The sequence below is a fragment of the Streptopelia decaocto genome (assembly GCF_964273445.1).
Source record: "Streptopelia decaocto genome assembly, chromosome: 3".
Taxonomy (NCBI): Eukaryota; Metazoa; Chordata; class Aves; order Columbiformes; family Columbidae; genus Streptopelia; species Streptopelia decaocto.
Genome location: NC_138656.1, coordinates 50284480 through 50304565, shown reverse-complemented (window position 1 = coordinate 50304565; position 20086 = coordinate 50284480). Strand labels below are relative to the sequence as shown.

The 20086-nt window shown below is 40.3% G+C and overlaps 1 protein-coding gene across 1 annotated transcript in view; it reads right to left on the bottom strand.

Moving 5' to 3' along the window:
* The window catches only part of AGPAT4 (1-acylglycerol-3-phosphate O-acyltransferase 4), an 80845-nt gene that overhangs the window by 13567 nt on the left and 47192 nt on the right, over positions 1-20086 (bottom strand). Inside the window, exons 4-7 of the mRNA XM_082048879.1 lie at positions 13672-13833; positions 11515-11668; positions 4148-4250; positions 1285-1360 (exon numbers count right to left, since the gene is read on the bottom strand). Coding sequence (XP_081905005.1) covers positions 1285-1360; positions 4148-4250; positions 11515-11668; positions 13672-13833 — 495 coding nt within the window. The remainder of the gene's footprint in view (positions 1-1284; positions 1361-4147; positions 4251-11514; positions 11669-13671; positions 13834-20086) is intronic.

The following is a 20086-nucleotide window of genomic DNA, read 5'->3' as shown; positions in this document are numbered from 1 at the left end:
CTAAACATTTCTTAGGAATATGAAACAGGGCTGCAGAGAAAGTCACAGTAGCAGAAAGTGGACTTTTACAACGTTCACCAAAAGGACCATTTGCATTTATGTGCCTGCAGAGAGATCACGGGCCCATGGATAACATAACACCTTTCTGCAGAAAGCTGCTCGGGGTCACGTCTGAATTAAGAGATACTGGCACAATTTACAAGAAGGGAGACCAGAGTGAAAGCAAGTAGATCTACAAGCAAGGCCTCAACATACATTTACTTTTCACATTCTCATAAGCAAACTGCTTAGAGGGGTGTGAACTGCACCAGAAACAGTCATGGATTGAAGCTGAGAAAGGCTGGAACACTGTCAATGCAGAAACACCAGTGTGGTGTTCTGGGTGGAGCAAAACCAACGGCACAGCAGAACTCTGCTCCCCAGCGAGAGGAAACCAGAGTGTAGCTATATTCTATCACTTCTAAATCTGAAGAGCTGCTGTATTCCGGTCTGAATACACAACTTAGATCAATTTACTGAAGCAAACTGGGCTGTCAGGCCCTCATGCCTTGCATACTCATGACTCCCACTGACTGAAATGGGAGTGCTGTGTATCCAAAAAGCACGTCCCCCAACCATTATCTCTAACGTTCATAAGAACAAAACCCATGAGAAACAGATTCTGAAAGTCTGAAGGATGCATATGGAAGTATTTGGGGGGAAAAAATCAGTATGCATCTACAAACACACAGTCATTATTCTGCCTCCGTCCTATGTAATTAGGAATCTTAAATGCACGCCTTCTATGCACACAATGTGAAAGCAATTTCTCAGCCTGTCCTGTTAATGTTGGATCTTAGCCTTGGTAAAAAAGACAGGGTAAAACAAGGGACAAAAATTCTAATACACTAAAGCAAAATATACTTCATTCAGCCCATTAATTACTTCTTGATTTAGGAGGTGCCTTTAAGGGGAAAGAGGTCCTTCTACTAACAAGAAGGTATTTGTGCTTTTTATATCCTTATGCAACTTTCTAAAGAAGAGTTTTAAAACTGTGCCATCAAGGTTTGCTTATAGTTTTCGTCCTGTTGCTCTTCAAGTACCAAATAAAGTCAATGACTGACAGCATAAGACCAGTTTGTATCTGGAGAAACAAGAACACTTATCACGGAAACCGAACAAACCAACCAACCAACCCCAAGCCCCAAAGCAGGATGGCTACACATGCACACTGTAAAGCTCTACTAGCACTATAAATAACCAAGCACTAATTGTTCACAAGTGCTGTCTAGACAACAAACCCACCTTTTCTTGATACAGATTGTAGAGCCAGTTAGAACATTCCTGCTCATCTTCTGGGACTTCCTCTAGCGGAATCCGCCTGCCAGTGGTAAACAAGAGAAATTGAAGAATATTAAATAATTCAAGCTCCCATGAACAGCACTCGTATTATACAGACAGGTTATCCATTTGACCTGAGACTCACTACATTTTCCACCTTTCTTTAATTTGTGGTAACAGCTCCCAGATCAGAAAAGTATAGTTTCCTTCTAGAGCAGGTGTATCAAACTCAATATAGTTACATTTATACAGTCCTAAAATTACATTCGGCCCTTTGAAGGCAACCATGAGGCTGACGCTGCCCTGGTGAAAAGCAGTTTGACACCCCTGTTCTAGAGCCACCATCAGTTTTTAGATATATCAGAAATCCAGGTTTCTGAAATAGTAATGAATTACATTTGAGTTCACTACAGCAACTGTCTAGATAAAGGCTTGCCATTTTTTGTTTCCAAACACAGATTTTGGATTAATTAATTTCCTACCCCAACTATGGAGTTCAAGGCTGCATTTAATCAGGAAGGCGTCAGAGAGAAAAACCAAACAATTCTCCTTCCACCTAGGCTAAAGCACGCTAGTATTTCTCAGGTAGCATTTCCAATTCCTATAATTTTTGTTACCTGGAGCTTGGCTGGATAATTTCCAGAAAAGTGGCTTCTATCACTGAAAAACCCTCTATTGACAAACAAAGTTTTCATTACTTTATATGAATTTTGGTCAATAATGCTGTGACAGAAAAAAAATCCCCATCATCTTCATTTAGATATGCTAATAGCAATATTTAACAATTCTACATTTTTCAACATAGCATATATTTTAATTAATATCCTTTAAGAGCAACACCAAACTAACTTCCTTCAGCACAGGAGAGAGCACTTTTCACAGTCAGGACACTTCTGTTTGCAGTTAATAAATTAAGAAGTCTGACACTACTGGTTTGTTCCATTATCTAAGCAAGTCATAAAATGACTAACATTAGAAGTCAATACAATTTAAGCAGAGACAAACAAGGCCATCCAAATTTTGCAAACTTCTACTGAGTACAACACCTGCAGCAGTGCAGTAAGCAACTATGGAGGATTTTGAAGAACATCTGTGACAGTCCCTAATTAATTGCCAAAATAAATTTCACCATGAGGTTCACCCTGTCTGTAAGAAGTGTTCAGGAAGCTCAAGAGGACCGATGGGCAAACAGGTAGCCCGAGTTACAAGAAACCATTTCCATGCTCTGCCAGACTGACTTGCAGCAGGCTGGAAGGGTGTGGAGGGAGACACAGCACAATGCCTGTGGGAGGAACAGCCCGCACAGACAGGACCAGCTGCTCCTCCATGCACACTGGCCAGCCAGGCAACATCCACCAAACACAAGCCCACTAGGCTGAGCCACCCGTGAGAGCCAAGTGGGAATACAAACTCATGTTGCATCTGTGAGGAATCAGGAGAAAGTTTCTTTTGACCCTTGGGCAAAAAGAGTTCTGATGAAAATATTTTTTTTCAAACAGGCAGAAAAGGGGTGGTAAGAAGAAAAGGTCACCCTATTCCATGTCAGTACCCAAGATAAACCAGCTGGAGCAGGCGCTTATACATATAAAGGGGTTATGATGAACTCCTGATCACTTGTGGGATTGCTCCTATGCTCCAACCCTAAACCATCACATAGCCTAAGTGCCTGCAGCAGGCGTGCTGCTGGTAGAACCTGGTCTGGATACCAGGGCCTTGGAACTGGCCCATTCCCATTAAGATTATGGGAAGCCATTGGGGTATTATTCATCACTTACAGAAACATCAATGGTTCAGAATCCAGGTAATTGTTTTTTCACTAAACAACCCTGTTGTGGACTAACCCCAGCTGCCAACTAAGGATCATGCAGCTGCTTGCTCACTCCTTCCCCCACCTCAGTGGGATGGGGAGGAGAGTCAAAAAAAGTAGAATTCATAGGCTGAGATAATAGGACAGCAAAGGAAAATAAGAATAATTATAATAATGATGATGATAATAATAATGGAATATTTGTTAAAAAGGTGATGCACAGTGCAATTGTTCACTAGCCATTGATCAATGCCCAGTCTATCCTTGAGCAGTGATCCCCCAGCTAACTTTTCCCCAGGTTATACACTGAGCTTGATGTCACATAGTGTAGAATACCCCTTTGGCCAATCTGGACCAGCTGTCTTGGCTGTGCCCCTTTCCAGCTCCTTGTGCATCGCCAGCCTCCTCCTGAAAAGTCCTTGACTTAGTGTAAACATCACTCAGTAACAACCACAACCTAGGTGTATTATCAACATTCATTCTCCTACTAAATCAAAACCACAGCACTATGACAGCTAAAGAAAGAAAATTAATTCTATTCCAGGCAAAACCAGGACAAACCCCCTTCTTGGTAGGAAGAGAATAACAGTCAAATCCATCAACAACTACACCAAACAGAACAGTCCTGAGCCTGGCCTCCACCTGAATGGGAACTATTGTGCCAGAGACAGGTATAAAGCCACCCCATCCGAATACTTAGCAGGTGTTTTGTAGTGGCCAAGTGAGTGAAAAGAGGCCCCACTGTTGCTGCTGAGCTGACAAATAGACACACAAATGAATAAAGAAAATAACAAACAAAAGTTCCTGTAGACCTTTAAAGGGTCCTCACATTTATAGTCACAGAACTTTGCAAGAAGCCCTTCCCATCCCATAGGAGTTTTTATCTGCAGTTCTGTGAAGCCAGGTTGGTAGAGATTTGCTATCCATGATCTATGTTAAAACATTTCCTTATTTGTGCAATTATGATTGCAAGTACATACTCCTCTATGCCAAAAAGGAATAAAAATATGGATTACTTGCCTTACGTATAAATCTGCATGATATTTCTTTCCATTTAGAACTCCCAGCAATGTTGGATTCTCATTATTTCTAAAATTGAGGGTAGAATCATAGACTGCAGAAACTGCAAGAAGATAAACAAGTCATGTGGTTACTGTAGTAATAGAATGGAAATAAGTCATTCTTTCTCAGACAAGAAGCATATTTAAATATGAAGTCATCAACAATAGCACCATAGTCTGAGCTGTCACCAAGGTGAAGGTGACAATGGAATATTCAACATTCAGGTTTTAAGAAGCCAAATAATGAGTGACCCTTTCAGGAACTGCACCAGTAGAATGGAAAGGTTTGCTCTTCAGCCTTGTCTCCCTTCTCATCAGGTGCAGAATGTTGGGCATAGGGAACACCGTTACGGTTTCTGGCAGTTAACATACCTGGGACATCCTAGGAGTCAAATGGTTGAAAAATTATTAGCTTTCTCAACTCACTGTGAATGACATAACTCCCCCCAGCATCTGGGTAAATAACAAGGCAGACCCACACTTCATAAACAATGAGCAATGTACACAGTTTGACTAAGAACAGGTAAAGTGTGTGTGAGACACATCCTACAGCAAGATGGTTTAATGCAACTATGAATCACCAGGGTTCAAAACAACCTCTCCTTCATGTCCATTATTTGATAACTGAGGCACTTGCTACAGCATAAAGGCAGAGACAAAAGAACAGACCACGTCCTGTGTGAGCTGGGCTGCTGCTATGAAGACAGGCAGCTGTGAGAAATAAAACATCCAAGTTCCACTGAACAAACCTGCAACCAAACTTTCAGGCTTGGGAAAACACTGTGTTTGCAGTTCAGAACCGCATGGTAACAGTAAAAGTATTTGCGAAGGTTGTTCAAAGTTAAATTGAGACAGCATTAAGAAGCAGTTTCTACAGGAAAAGTGTTCACAGTTTCAAACCACATAGTATATTAAAAGAGTTTCTTTGAACACATCCTTAGAGGCACTATTTTCCTGATGTCACAAAATTACCAGAGCAATTAATTTTTGTGACACTGAATCGAATTGTGCATAGTCATATGAATGCTAAGACCAATACCAGCAACAAAACTATTTTTTTTTTATCACAAAAGTGACTAACTTGCACTTCACATGTAGCTTACTGCATTTTAGGTTTTCTGCTCTAGCATTGAGCAATAACGAACACCATGAGGAAACTTTATGAGAGCTCTCAACCCACCTAAGAAAGATTTTTATTACACAGAACAGATTTGCTTTTATTTTTGAAATCTCTCTAGCTAGGAGAGAGAAATATTGCTTGGTCACAACACTGAGCCCCAGAAACTCACCGCAAGATTTGTTATTACAAAATGGAATTTGTAGCTCAGAACAGAACAGCCTGGCTTCAGCACTGCAAGGAAATCCTGAAAACAGAGGCCAAAACCCTGTCACTGCACACAGACTGTAACCCTCATTAACAACCCTATTCTCTTCCCACTACAGTTGGGTTTTAGCCCAAACTCAAAACATAAGCCAAAATCTACTTCAAGCACACTACTCTCCATGTACAATATGAGTAGGAAATTACTTTTTTTAAAATAAATTATCTACCTCCATTTTAAAGCTTCTTAGTGTAGGAGGATTTTACTAATCTACTCTAATTTACTAATCCAATGTAACTGAAGAAACACAAGAGCTCAATTTGGTTTATACAGGGTAAGTTTCTTACTTTATTCTTTAATAGCATGAAATTTTTTTAACAACAGGTACACAATAAAGGCAAGTATGATGTACACAGCACTTTCATCTTTTAGAAGATGTTTACATTTGAGTTTTGATGTGAATTGGGTGCTTGTTCAGGCATATTGGAAAATGCTTCTCATGTTCCGAAAAAACTACTGCAGAATTGGTCAGGAACATCTTTATGTGCTGATGGCCACACAGAGAGTTTTCCTTTACTCCAGGGAAAAAAAAATTCCAATTCCAGTTTGTTTGACATTCAGTCCAGTCTTTTTTAATATCGCACTGAAATCTTGTGCAAAGCAGAACCAAATCCAAGAACATGGTAGTGTATGCAGGAGTAAACAGACCTCTGTTATATCCAGATGCAAAATAACTGAACACTTAAGATTTTCCATTTTGAAAGTGCAGGAAAAACACAACAATAGAAGTGTCAAAGAAAATGACTGCACGGAATTAAAATTTGTCAGAAAGTTTCCAAAGCCAAAGCAGCATCAGTGTGCTGTGTGACATACTGGAACTGTTTTCCATTAAATGTGTATTTAGTAATTACATAATTAGGACTGGTCACCTCATGACTTTCTCATCCAACAGCTGAAGAGTACAGAACTATCCTGTTCTAAACCAAGTAAAATAAGTAACACCTCAGTATCTTGAAACCATTGCAACTGTTTCACTCTCAGACTAATTTAGGCAGTATTTGAGAAGCTTTGCTTCAATCATAAAATAATACATTTTCTCAAAGAACTTATCTTAAAACATCTTTTTCATGAAAAACAAACACCGTTTAATATTTGGAAGCTTTTTCAAAGGCTCAGAGCAGATCATAACTGAAAAGAAATTTTTTCTGGTTGAATTGCTATTTTCTGATGAAAAAAGTTAGTTTTTTGTTTTGCTTTCTAATCTCTCCCCAGCTTTTTTATATCTTTAACATTTTGTTCCTTGTACAGCATTCTGACAAAGAACTACGTACTTAACTTAATTTCTCAATTTTGATCTAAGAAATCTTTGGATTACATGGATTACGTATCTAGAGAGAGTTTTTCTTACTTCAGCTGTTCTCTTGAATTTCATGCATTATTTTGCGGATGTGGTAGATTACGCCACAATGATCATCTGACAAATCAACCTAAAGGCAACGAGTATGCCTACATGAAGCTTCGTACTAGAACATGATGATCTGACATGAAGACCAGGAAAGGAAGGGGAAGAGACAGTGGAATTCACTGTACTGCTGGTATGATAACTACCTTGACGCAATCCTTTGATTTAATATTCATTGCTCTGGTCATCTTGGTCAAAAAAACACTCATTCTCTCAAACATGGTAGCTTGCTCAGGAGGATGACCAGGAACCTCACTTAACTTTGAAAAAAATCTAGGACTAAATTGTAGCTCATGGGAAAAAAAGCCATTGTATAACCCCCAAACACTGTTATATTGAACTCCATAAGCACATCACCCTGGAATTTAATGTGTTCCCTCTAGGACAGCAGATCTCAGCATGTACAACTGGAGGAAAAGGTTGACAACCTGAAGTTATCTACAATCCATCATGAGGCACATTTTTAAATACAAGTCTTAACTAAATAAAAACAGCCGAAAGGAACTGTCTGATATACAGCCAGGCAATAAAAGTAACTGTTAAATATATCTTTTGCAATATTTATGACATTTGTTTTTACTGTAAGTAATGGATGAGTGTTTTAGAAACAGATCTGTATTTATATTTGCTTCCATGAACAGGATAGTAGCAACTCTACAACCTAACAGCAATTTATTAAGACAGCAAACAGCTTCTGGAAATGAAGTTCCTGGGGACTGCCTCTGTACTATCCAACTGGGAGAGATGGCCATCACTGAAAGCACTCCTTTACGAATCAAACTGCATGAAGAGATCTAAATTTGTGAAAGTAAGTCACTGAAAAGAAAAGAATGCCATTACCACTTTTGAAGGACACGAGTTAGGAAGCAAGGTTCTTTACTTGTTATTTTGTGTGAAAGGTATTGTCCTGGTTTTGTTAAAAACAGGTTTCTCTTTTAGTGAATTTGCCTGTCAGCTAAAGCCTTCTTATTAGCTGCATTTTCCTGAAAAGCTAGATACATGTTTTGGTAGACATAGCAATGGAATGCGAGGTCACTAATAAGGATGGATGTACATCTTGCAAGAGGGACAATGAGAAACAGGCAATCAAAAACTGACCAACTAAGTATAACATCCCATTCATGTGATACTTCATATAAAAGTGGGAGATCACGAGGATTTCATCCCTTTTCCTTACGGCCGACATTAGGAGAGGACCTTGTGAGTCGTCCCTGCGAACTGAGGCCTAGTGACAGACTGAATCCCGCTCCAGTTGGCTGTAGAGTCCAGTCCAGGACTTTGAGTGTCGGCCTTACATCTGCTGGAGCAGTTGCTGAGACTTTCAAGATTGGTTTTGTATATTTTGTATTATTTTCTCTATTTTTATTAGTAGCATTAGTAAAACATTTTTAATTTTTCCAACCCTCTTCTCTCTGTCCTTCTTTCCCTCCAAATCACCTGTCCTTAGTGGGAAGGGGGGAGAGGGAGGGGCTCAAGGGGGAATGGGTGGTAGAGGGGTTTAACAACACATCTGCCGCGGTTTTGTTGTCACCCCGCAATCAAACCTCGACAGGTATTTTTTCCAAATATATCTGCTTATGCTGACAGATATGGCATCCACTGGTATGAAGGCAGTTTCACATGCATAGATGTTAAACTCCTGAAGCTAAGTTTTTCAAAACAGATGGACTTGTCAGATTGATGTCACCAATTCCTGTTTCAAACAGACACAGAACTACTGCATCAGGTGGAATTAAGAGCTGATACCAAGTTTTGAAAAGGACCAAGGTGTGATGACTGCTGTTGCAGGTGAATTACCTCTACAGCCACAGCAACCAGCATCCATCCATCCTATAGCACTGCAGCCTCAGATAGGCCAAATCACACCCCTGCCAGAAAGGAGGAATGAAAACAGAGGAAAAGGAAACGCTGACCTCTGTCACACACAGCTTAGAATGGGATTGAAACATTTGGCTTGCTATGTCATGCTGCAGCTATCTCCCTTAGCAAGGCACTCCAGCCAGGCTCACCACCCCTTGTGGAAGAGCACAAAGTGCAACAGCCCAAGCTGCAGGCCCAGAGCGGGCTCAGGCAGCTCAGCACCCACCTCCCACTTTCAGAGATGTGCAGGGACACCCCACTGCAGATTTGGCCACTGAAATGGATGTGAATTGTACCATGAGAGAGACAGGTCAGCCTGCAAGAGTCATTCTTGTAGAACATTAGAGATGTCACTGAGCTGGAGTTATGAACACCTGCATGCCACCATTGCTGCTTCTGCAGACAGAGCAGCAATTCAGCAGTCACACTGATGCTGTTCAGAACAATTTGTGGCTGTAATAGAGGGATACAGTCACCTGCTGGGCCATAAGAGCATAAGAATGAGACTCAGGTGGTTTATAGTGAACAACTCAAATAATATTATTTACCAATGTAAATATTCAAGAGGAAAAAAAATGCCCAAATTACTACAGCATATAGCCTCTCCATATATTGACACATGCGGCAACATGTTACTACTTATAAGGTGGATACCAATAGTCAGTGCAGGTTAACAAAGATAAGTGGTCAAATCCTATCAGTATTCATGCAATAAAGGAATACCTTCTAGATAGAACTTATATTTCCAGATTATGCACTGTCAAAACATCATGTCTTCTATTAAAAAAAACATGGACTTCCTTGTTATCTGTACATATTAATGTTACAAGGAGCTCTAAAGTAAGATATTGTTTACAAAGGCCTCTCAAATGCTCTTCACCTGTACCCCTTGTCTCTACAAGAGAGAATCACATAGTAAACCAGACAGTAACTCTCATTATCTCCTTCTCATCACAAAAAGTTACAAGGGAAATAAAACAACATAACCAGAAGAATTTACAACACCGATCTGGGGTGATCAGCTGTTTCCCTCAGAGGTTTGTCCGATGGGTTTCAACAAAAACTAACTATAAGAAGTTCTGACACTCTGTGCTCCTCCTTGAACCCTCACAGGGAAATATGGGTTTCTTATTAGCCTTATCCTGTTTGGACTAGCAAGTCACAGCTTTCGGACTGAGATAGTAACATATGGTTCCCTTATTATGTTAGTATCTAGCTATTTCAGCCTTCTTTTTTTGAAAGTAATTCAAATATTTAGGATCCTAAGAAGTGTTACTGTAATGTATTGCATAAATGCCCAAAACTCTTTTAAAAACTCACTCAGGTTCCCTAAAATTGTTTCCTTTTGAAACATTTTCCCACAAAGCAGCTATTTGTTCACAATAATACCATGTTTTGTTGCTTTCCACAGAGTAATGAAAAGAACAAAATCACCACCAAAATAACCTGTCCCTGATTCCCAGATCAGGGCACTTGAGGTCACACAGTTTTGACTCAGCTCTTCTTCAATGTCTCAAGTCTGCCTGCAGCAAAACAGTCATCCTTATTCAAAACGGAAGGTTAAACTGTGCCCTTAAGCTGGATGCAGCACATAACTCACCTCTTCTTCACGTATCAGAAAAGATCCAAGCTATGCTATCCATTTTGAGGGTGGGAAGTTGTGGATGCCTGACAAGCTCCAACAGTGGTATCATCTAACCTGACTTGCAAGAGGATACATAGAAGAAACACGATAGCAAGACAGTTGACTGCAAAGCTTTTTTACAGCAGCTATCCCAGATATGCCACATGAAAACACGTCTTCAAACACGAAAGAAGTTTTGACATTAACTTCAGTGAAGCTAGAACATTTTCTTCTAAACCACTAACCACTTTGGATTTTTTACAGCCTTCTAACAACATACAAAACTAACAAACCCGAAGATACTGTAGCACTAAGGCTACTTAACACTATCTTTCCTTTGCCCATGAAGTCCACGGCAAAGACTTCGATGGATTTTATTAGTCAAAGCAAAATCACTTCAAAGGCATGTGTGCCATATTCTTACTGATGGCGCTTTAAAGTTGGAAAATGCAAGTAAGCAGAAATAACTGGGGAATGGGGAGTTCAGAACAACATTAACAAAGAAAATCTTATGTTCTATAATGTAGAAATAATTTCTTTATAAATTTTGCCCACACATATCTTCAGTTGAGGCCTAGTCTCCTTTCCCAGCTCCACAAAGAACTCTAAAGAGAACATCTATACAGGAATTTAAAGCAGAATTTTTTTTATTTTAAAATGGTGTTATTTGAAGCAGACATTTACCACAAGAAAATATTTAAGACACGCTGCCTCAGATTCAGTAGTGCTGTGTTTGCTTCATTTGGAATAGAATTGCTTAGCAAAGACCACAAAATATTATCCATTGGCAATAGGTGTGAAACGTGCAACTTAAGATCCCCTGATACAGACTCACAGTAACAGAAAACAAAACAAAATTAAAAAACTATAACCAAGTTGCCCCAGGACTTTGTTAGTAAAACTTAATCTTGAATTTTGCAGGCCAGCGGAAGAAAGGTCAGAAAGGGTCCCAGGGCTTTTCAGTTAGCTCATATGCTACAGGGAAAAGAAGAGCATGGCAATGTGACAGCAGTTAGATGAAATAACCATTTAGCATCGTTCCTTGTGACTTTCCTTACCTACATTTCTCAAACACTGCACAGTGACAGCAAATCCTTTTGTTCGTGGCAGCAGGTGATACTTGAGCTTGGGCAGGCCTTTGGCTTCAGCTACCTGCATGCTAATCTGGTGCTTCTGTTCTGTGAACCTTGTGCCCTCGCAGTGAATGAGGAACTAAAATCAAGAGAGAACTACTGTTAGAAAGCAGCTCAGGTCTTCTACGTGTCTGACCAGAGGCCTCTAATTCCCACCAACACAGCCCAAATGAACACTGCTAGCAGGGACAGGTGTAACCACATACACACATAGGTAATTTAATTGCCTTGGAGTTCAAGAAAAAGAAAAGTCAAAACCAAATCCTTCCAATTGCCCTCACCCATCCAACTTGTTATACATTAGTTGGAACTCTAGCCTTTAGGCTTCAACATTTTCTGCTACTTGCTACCAGAATGACTTGATTTCTCTAAATGAGTCACTCAATCTCTAACGAGATGTTAGAAAATACTCAAAACATACCTCCTGTTGCAAATCTCTCACTGACAGTGAGGTATTTGAGTGTCATGGTATCTAATACTTGCTAAGTGTCTAAACCAAACACATTCCTAGGAAATGCTTCAGTGCTCAGCTTGCTTAACCTCACTCCAACCCCCTTCATTTCAGTGTGGCAAGAGGACCACTGACAACTGCAGACAGTAACTTTGGTGCCAGTGACTGAGCTGGTAACAGATGCAAGGCAGTAGATGGACAACTGAAAGCCTTATTCCCTTATGAACTATACAGCAGAAGTGCTCAGACATGAACGATTACAATTTTGCCACTGGCAGGCAGGGGAGAGCAGACAGATCTTTGGAGATTTACCACTTACTCATCTGCTTTCTGCCAAGCCTGAATGCAAACTAACACATCAGAGAGCATTGTCAAATTGCACAAGATAAGTCCTCATAACCCACAGCAATGATTTAGCCAACAAAGACAGAGAAACTGAAGAAAACTAGCCAGGCAGCTCTAGTTCATCTAAGAGCACTTTTACGTGTCACATGCACAATGTTAAACAGCTAGATGAAACATACAGAAGCTGACGGGAAAATCCTTCGGGCCCACTTAGCGTGTTCTGTCTTTCTACCTTCCAAGGTGCCATTGCTAGGCCTTTTGACATTATGTCACCATACCAAGGCAAACTAAAACTCCACACTTTAATAATCCCAGGTATACATCAAAAACTGTCTCGTTCTTACTATGGGTACAGCTCCTTTATGGTACTCACTCTACAGCAGTATACAAAATATGGTGGCAGTTTGCGCTCATCAGTTAGAACTGAACTGCCTAGGTGTACAGAAAGGTGTTCAATACCATTAAAGACTCACAGAGCACAGGCAAATCCCTGGGAGAGAGACTGGAACTAAAAACCAAGAATTGTCCCTTTGTGAGGTAGCCTGGAAGTCATTTAATTGTTATTCAAGCAGAGAGCTTAGTTCTGATAGCTGAGTGCTGAGTGCTCATTTTATCAATGACAATTTAAAAAAAAAAAAAAAAGTTTTGTTTCAGTGAATGAGAGATACAGCATATACATCTTCACTGGGAAACCACTTCTTCAGCAGTAGCTTCCCTTGTGAGGCCACTTCAGGTATCATTTCCTTAAGTGAATCCCTCTCTTGCCATCATGAGCTCACAAGAGCTAGTATTTTTTTCATTTCTGAGAAAAAACTCCCAGGTTTTTCATTCTCAGACTAAGAAATGCCAGGCAGGCTCAATACTAAAAAATCATGGTGACACAAAAAGTAACACTTCCCTGTTACTGAAAGGTGACAACAATCCTCTAACTGTAACACAGATGATGGCCCCAGGGGCCACTTCTCTGGCCAGGTACTCATCTGTGGCTTCCACTTCTCCTGGGCCATGTCTGACCCAGCTCCTTCACAGGAATGGCAGAACCACAGGGAAATGGAATGAGAAAATACTAGTATGAACTTGGCAATCTAAGGTGAAAGGGGAGCTTAGGTAAAGAATACAGCAAATGTGTTTCAATACGACATCGTCAAATGCATCTGTCACACTTCCATGAACCTCTGCATCTACACTTCTCCAGCTCCTGTATTTAGAGGACCAGAAAGTTGACTGAATGGATCACAGGGAATGGATCGCATCACTTTGCACTCCACTTGATAGTCATCACTTACCCAAAAGTTTTCGGGGTAGTCCCGGAGATTCAGCAACTTCTGCACGACGGTTTTCCGATCTTCATCCCACTTACGCTTGCAGAAGACTATCTCTAGAAAATACCACATCCAGCCAATGACAGGCATGTAGGAGAGCTCCTTCTTTGCAAGCACTTTGGCACTCTGTAAGACAGAGTCAAAGCAAGTAAAAGAGTTACAGCACTTAAGAGTTCTCTGTGAGTATCACACATACACAAATAGACACTGATCTGTTGATTCATATTTACCCGTCCCAGTTTTAACACCGGTGCAAACACAAAACAAACAAAAAGTTTTTCTCATATGACAGAACAGTCAAATCTAATGTCAGATATCTGCATGAAAGAAGGCTTCCAGATTTAAATATATATATATAATGCGTGTGTGCGCATGTGTGTCTATCCTACTCAAACCCTGAAATCCAAAACACACACCAAATTCCTTCAGAGGAATCCATGCAAAAGACCCAAACCACATAACACAAAATTATTAATTCATTCAGACCCCTGGCAGTGGAAACTCCAGTTCCTTTAAGACATCTTGCAGCTATATTTCTCCCCAGAGCTGGGCCATCTAACCATGACAAAAAAAAAAAAAAAAACCAAAACAAAAAAAAAAAAAAAAAACAAAAAAAAAAAAAAAAACAAAACCAAACCTATTCTGAATGAGAAGCGAAGTCCCAAAGACACTGCTGTACAACAACATATTGATGCATACACATGGTTTACTAATGGAAGAAATCTGCAACAACACTAGAAATGACAACAGCAATAAAAATACTTCTTTTCTGTTTGGGTTTGCTTATAGAAGCACAGAAATACTTACACTAGTGAATTTCTGTTCAAAACATTTCTGGAGTTAAAAAAAAAAAAGTAGTGTTCCTGTCTCACATGTGTGAAAGACAAGTGCCCTGCTCAGACCCTCTACAAGGAGTCTATGGTTTATCAAGCATTCAGTAAGTTTCAAATCTCAAATCCCACTCTAAACTTAAGTCTGAGATCACCTCAGACTGACATCCCTTTGGGCAGGAGAACTGATTCCATTTGTTCCTTTCCTGTCTTCCAAGCCAACCTGCCTTGGTGAGCTGTTTACATTTCACTTTGTTATTTAATGAATAAAATAGCACACGTGTGTATGTGTGTGTGTATAGAAATTGTTGGTTCAGCATTTCCTGAAAAATAGTGACATTTTCTTAGAGGATACATGGAGCAATTACAGTCCAGCTTCTATCAATGATATCACTATAAGCTACCCCATCAAAGTGCTCTGCAGATGGGTTCCAGGACATCACATTTGACAAGTAGGGATTATTTACTGGTAGAAATTACCATGAACAGAAATTGTTTGCTTTTATTTTTTGGTCACTGTTGTTCATTTTGTTACTAGGGGAAGAGACTTGACCTAATTCTTTATCTCAGCTTGTTTCTCTCATCTGCTCTTCTTCCTTGAGAAGCAAAATACCTTAAATAATTAATCTATCTAAAATTTCATAAGACTAGAAGGCAAGTGCACATCACATAGCTTCACTCGCAACAGTTACACTGAAGCAAAGCAGAAGACAACATGAGAAAACTCCATTTCTAAGAATGCAGGAACCATCTCCATCAAACGACTTAACACTTTGTAATAAACGGCTCTCTCTTGATCACTGGGTCCAGATCAGGACTCCAAGCCCAGCTCTCCCACCAGAGCAGCCATAGGATTCCACACCCTTTTTGCCAGCGCAAATCATGTAGGACATTAGCTCTGACTGTATGGCAGCTGCAACACTGAGCCCAGTCTCCTCTTCAGCTCCCCAAACTGGCCACCAAAAAACAGTCTCTCCTCCCACCGCTTCCTTCCCTCCCCCCCGCAACTGTTTTTCCTTTTCTCAGTTTTTCTTAACAGAAGTAATTTTCTGATTTCCCAAATAAATGTAAATAGTTCTAGCATATAGCTTTAAAAGCCTCCAAATAGCATTTTTTTGTTGTTGTAGGCCATGTACAGTATAGCTTTCATTCAAAGCACACAGACCAGTTCATATACTCTTTCTTCCATTCTTCTCCCCCACAGCATGCCTGAGGAAGACAACTGATCCAAGGCTTTGCCCCAAGAAACCCCAAGAGATGCAAAGTGATTCTAGCTGAGCAGGGAGGGCTGGAACCTTAGGGAACTGCCGCCCACCTCAGCCACAGCCTCGCACGAGCCTCTGCACAATGACGCAAACAGCAACAGTGTCACCCCCAAAAAACTGAAAAAATCCCATGCTCTTAATTTGCAGTAAGTGTTCAGTATCATAAGATCTACTATAAGGAAATGTACATGTGCTTTGCATGGAATGTACAAGGCCTCCAGAACACAGTCAGAGAAGACAACTTAATAGTTCTCCCTCCTGGACTTTAGAACACAGGAATCCCAGTCTGAAAAGCAAGCTAAAGTAACTATTTCACCACAGCTATTTTCTAACGTTTTGCATCTTTTAAAAAGCATATGAGTTAAACAAGGGAGAGAAGTTCCCACCATTTTTTTTCCACCAGTGAAACAAAGAAATGGTGTTGTGAGCAAAGGTGTCACATAGCGCAGATACAACCACAAAAGCAGAACAGGTGTTTGAATTCTTCCCCAGGGCACGTTCTTATTCACTTTCTGTGCCAATGCATCTTTAAAATTTAAAAGTGCTCTTTTAAGCACGTGAGTGTATGACTCCTTAGACGTACATAAAAAGGAACTGAATCACCTTATGCTATTTTGTGCACCCCATCTACCGTAGAAGGAAGGCTAATGACACAGAACTAATTAGAGAAAGGAAACTCTTCAGTGCATCATCCTGGCAAGACTGCTCTCACGTGGGAGGAATACATCAGGCCTCCCCTCAGAAGCCACCATCTCTCTTACAGTAACTAGAGCTACAATCTGTCCTGTTTCAGTCATCTACCCACACACAGCTCCTGTGTAAATACCCGAGAGGAAAAATGCAGGTCTAGTTGACTTCAGCCACTAACTTTTCCTTTACCAAAGTGATCTGGTAAATACGCAACACCCAGCTCTAACATTTAAATTCAGCTTTTTTCAAACAGATTCCATTTAGAAGTGCGGATTTATTCCACATAAGCTGCCCTCTTGAAGGAAGTAAAACATTTTCAGTGCTCAGAACTGTGCAATCCCAACAGATGTTTCATGAAATTACCACTGGATGGGGACAATTTATATACAGGAACATCATTTTAATCCAGGTTAATTTATTTTGGCCAAGTTTGCTCAGATGGAAATGCCTATGAAGTTCTCCTTTTGTGAATGACTGCACTAACATCACATTAAAAAAAATAGCTTTACAAGCTTACTTTAGATGCATTTACACAGTTATGCTGTCACAGAAAGAAAATTTTGATTTATATATCCAGGCTCAGTTATCCAACACCTCTTGATCACAGAATGCAATAAACAGCATGAAATCAACCTGCAAGCTGAGGATGTCCAGTTTCAAAACAAATTCATTGTAGCTGCAAACCACTAACAGCAGCAATTTGCCTGGTAAGTGATTTGCTCTCCAGGCTGCCCTCAGCATTGACATACTTTTGATGATTCTGTTTGCTCTATTTTTTAAATATAGCACTCCTTCCTGTTATACTCTCTGGGACATCAAGATGGTAAGATATTTTGCTTTAGTCCCTCAAAGCCATGATTCCAGAAATTTAGTTAGGCTCCTAATTTCTAATACTTCATATTGAATAAGACTTTTCCATGTTGTTAAGGTAACACAGCAATATTTTCGAGGATGTAAGCCCAAGTATATGCTAAGATGCCGTGTTAAATACAAATAATAATGTAGTTTTGGCTGCCTACATGAACAATTACATAACTTCTATTAATATATTAAAAAGTACAAATGAACTACTGTGTTCACACACCTATCAGTCCCACACAATAACCTTGCAAAAGTCTCTTCTCACACCCATACTTAAGGCCATGCTCAGTTTTTCCAACAGCAAACTTCAACAGAAACAACTCTTAATAAAATTTGGGTTTCCTGGCATACAGAGCAGATAGTTACGGTTAAAAATTATTACAAGTGCTTAGCAATTTTTAATGAAAAACTTAAAGCAAAATAGTTAACAACTAGTTTTTCATAATGGACTTTTGCCTTGTCTACCCTGCCAAGGAATAAAAACCTATGCCCTCTTTTGGAAATGCACTTCTTTTGGTGCCAATATAATGAGCCATTTTGAATATGTTTATGTTTTGCTAAGGTATAAAGACAACCAGCACTAATAACTTGAAACTCCTGACACAAGAATATTAACAGATAAACCAGCAGGTTTAACTTCAAGCACACACAATTTTTGCTAATATAAATGTCTTCATCTCAGAGAAGCTTTTATGAAAATTACTAAAAATATATTTTATCACTGCTTGGTCAGATCAAACAATGAAGCAGAAGGATGCAGTGAAGCTTGGCAGGGAGCATACTAATGTGCTTTTGATGTAAGTCCTGAATAACACCTCCCTCCTCAGCACATGCCTATGTCCCAATTTCAAACTCTGGTGTCCAGCGTTTCCAAAGGGATGCTTAGCACATACCTTGAAGCAACTAAAGGCTACTAAGGTGTTTAAATGCTGACACAGTAGCTAGCCTGTCCACCACTAAGAACGAGCTAAGTTCTACGACTGGAATGTGACAGGTGAGAAAAGGGACAGGCACAGCAGAGTGCAGGGACCTGTCACCAAGACATCTATTCCCACAGCAGAGCAACACACAGATACTGGAGACAGCATCTCCCCCAGCCACTGCACTTGCAAGGTCTGGAAAAGCAAAGCATCCACAACACAACCATCACATTCACCCTGGCTCATAGTAACAGCCCTGCCTTTTATTAGGAAACACTAGTGTGCACAAAGCTCTGTCCTGATGAGGCTATGCTGGTTTTGACTCCAGAGAAAGCCAAGCTGGCAGCACAGCCACCCCTGTGTGGAGGAGTCAGGGCTCAGTCAGCCACACTGCCCACAGCTGACTTGGCATCAAGCCCCCCTGTTCCCTCCCTCCTGCACACACCACTGAGTACTGGCAGCACAAGGAGGTGGGTACATGCAGCTGACGGGTGTCAAGGACTGAAAACAAAACCGGAAGATCCCTTCACAAAAAAACACAGGTGGAATACACATGTAAGTGATTAATAGTTCAGGCTGAACACGGGTTTGCCCAAAACACCTGTCAACTTCTACTTTTTGTGAAGTTTGCTTCCTTCTTCTAATTTCCAACAGCAACTTCATCTGCATAGAGTCAAACTGCAGCTAGCAAGACAATCTTAGTGGCTACGATAACTTCCAAGAGCAAAAGTGAGCACAGAATTGCTGCTTCATGTGGTTTTCTCCTTCTCCACTATAAATGAACAGATCACTGTCTCTCACTCAGCACTGTCAGCCCAGTGCCTCCTAGCATTTTCAATGGGTGCCTCAAAAGTATCAGGTTAAAGAAAAAAATTTAAAAATAAAATAAATGTTAGAATCGTAATTTATTTTGCCCCTCCTCCACACATATGCTCTTCTCAAATTCTTACATCTTCTTTAGTTATTTTTGCTAGATTTTCTTCCACAGCCACTTAAAAACCTTCCTGAAAGCAGAGAACCTCATGCCATTGAAGTATAAGAACTGAGTAATTAGAAGAGGACTCAGGTTCAAAACCCTAATAACAACATGCGAGAGACTACACCACTCCCACAAGAAGCAAAAACAAACCAAACCAAAACACTAAAATCACATTGGCAAAACAAAATCACATAGATGAAAACAAAACCACATTGACAGAGCATTATAAATCTGTTGGGACTACGGCAACTTTGCTATAAGGAGTAACAAGAAGGTCAGCACAGGAGAACAGAGACAAAATAAGGAGCAGAATAATGCAGAGACTGAATGTTCCAACTAAGACCTGGAGAGGCAATTTTCATATCATAATTGAAAACAAAGAGGAAAAGGGAAACATTTTTTTTTATTTTGGGGCCAGAAGGGGCAAGACAGGCTTAAGGAAGTTTAATTTTGTTTTTAAATGAGCAAAACCAAGCAAAAAATTAGAGCATTTAATGGCTTCCTTTAATAAAAGTTCAAGCTGTAAAATACTGAGAGTCTGGATGTGCTTGTGCCACTGTTCAGAGCACAGCTGTTGTCTGCCAGGGCTGCAGGGCACACCTGGGTCGCACAACAACACCGTTCTGTCTGTCTGTCTGTCTGTCTGCTGCAGCCAAGCACAACCAGTCCCAACTCCTTTGGCCTTAGGCTGTCTTCACTTTCTCCTTCTTCACCCTCCTCAGTTATCTCTCCTTTCTTCATTGGATTAGTTAAGGCAGGAGACAGAGGAGGGGTGTCTGAAACATGCCAAACAGGGTCCACAAGCACCTGAGCAGATGCAAGAGGTGGGAGGGT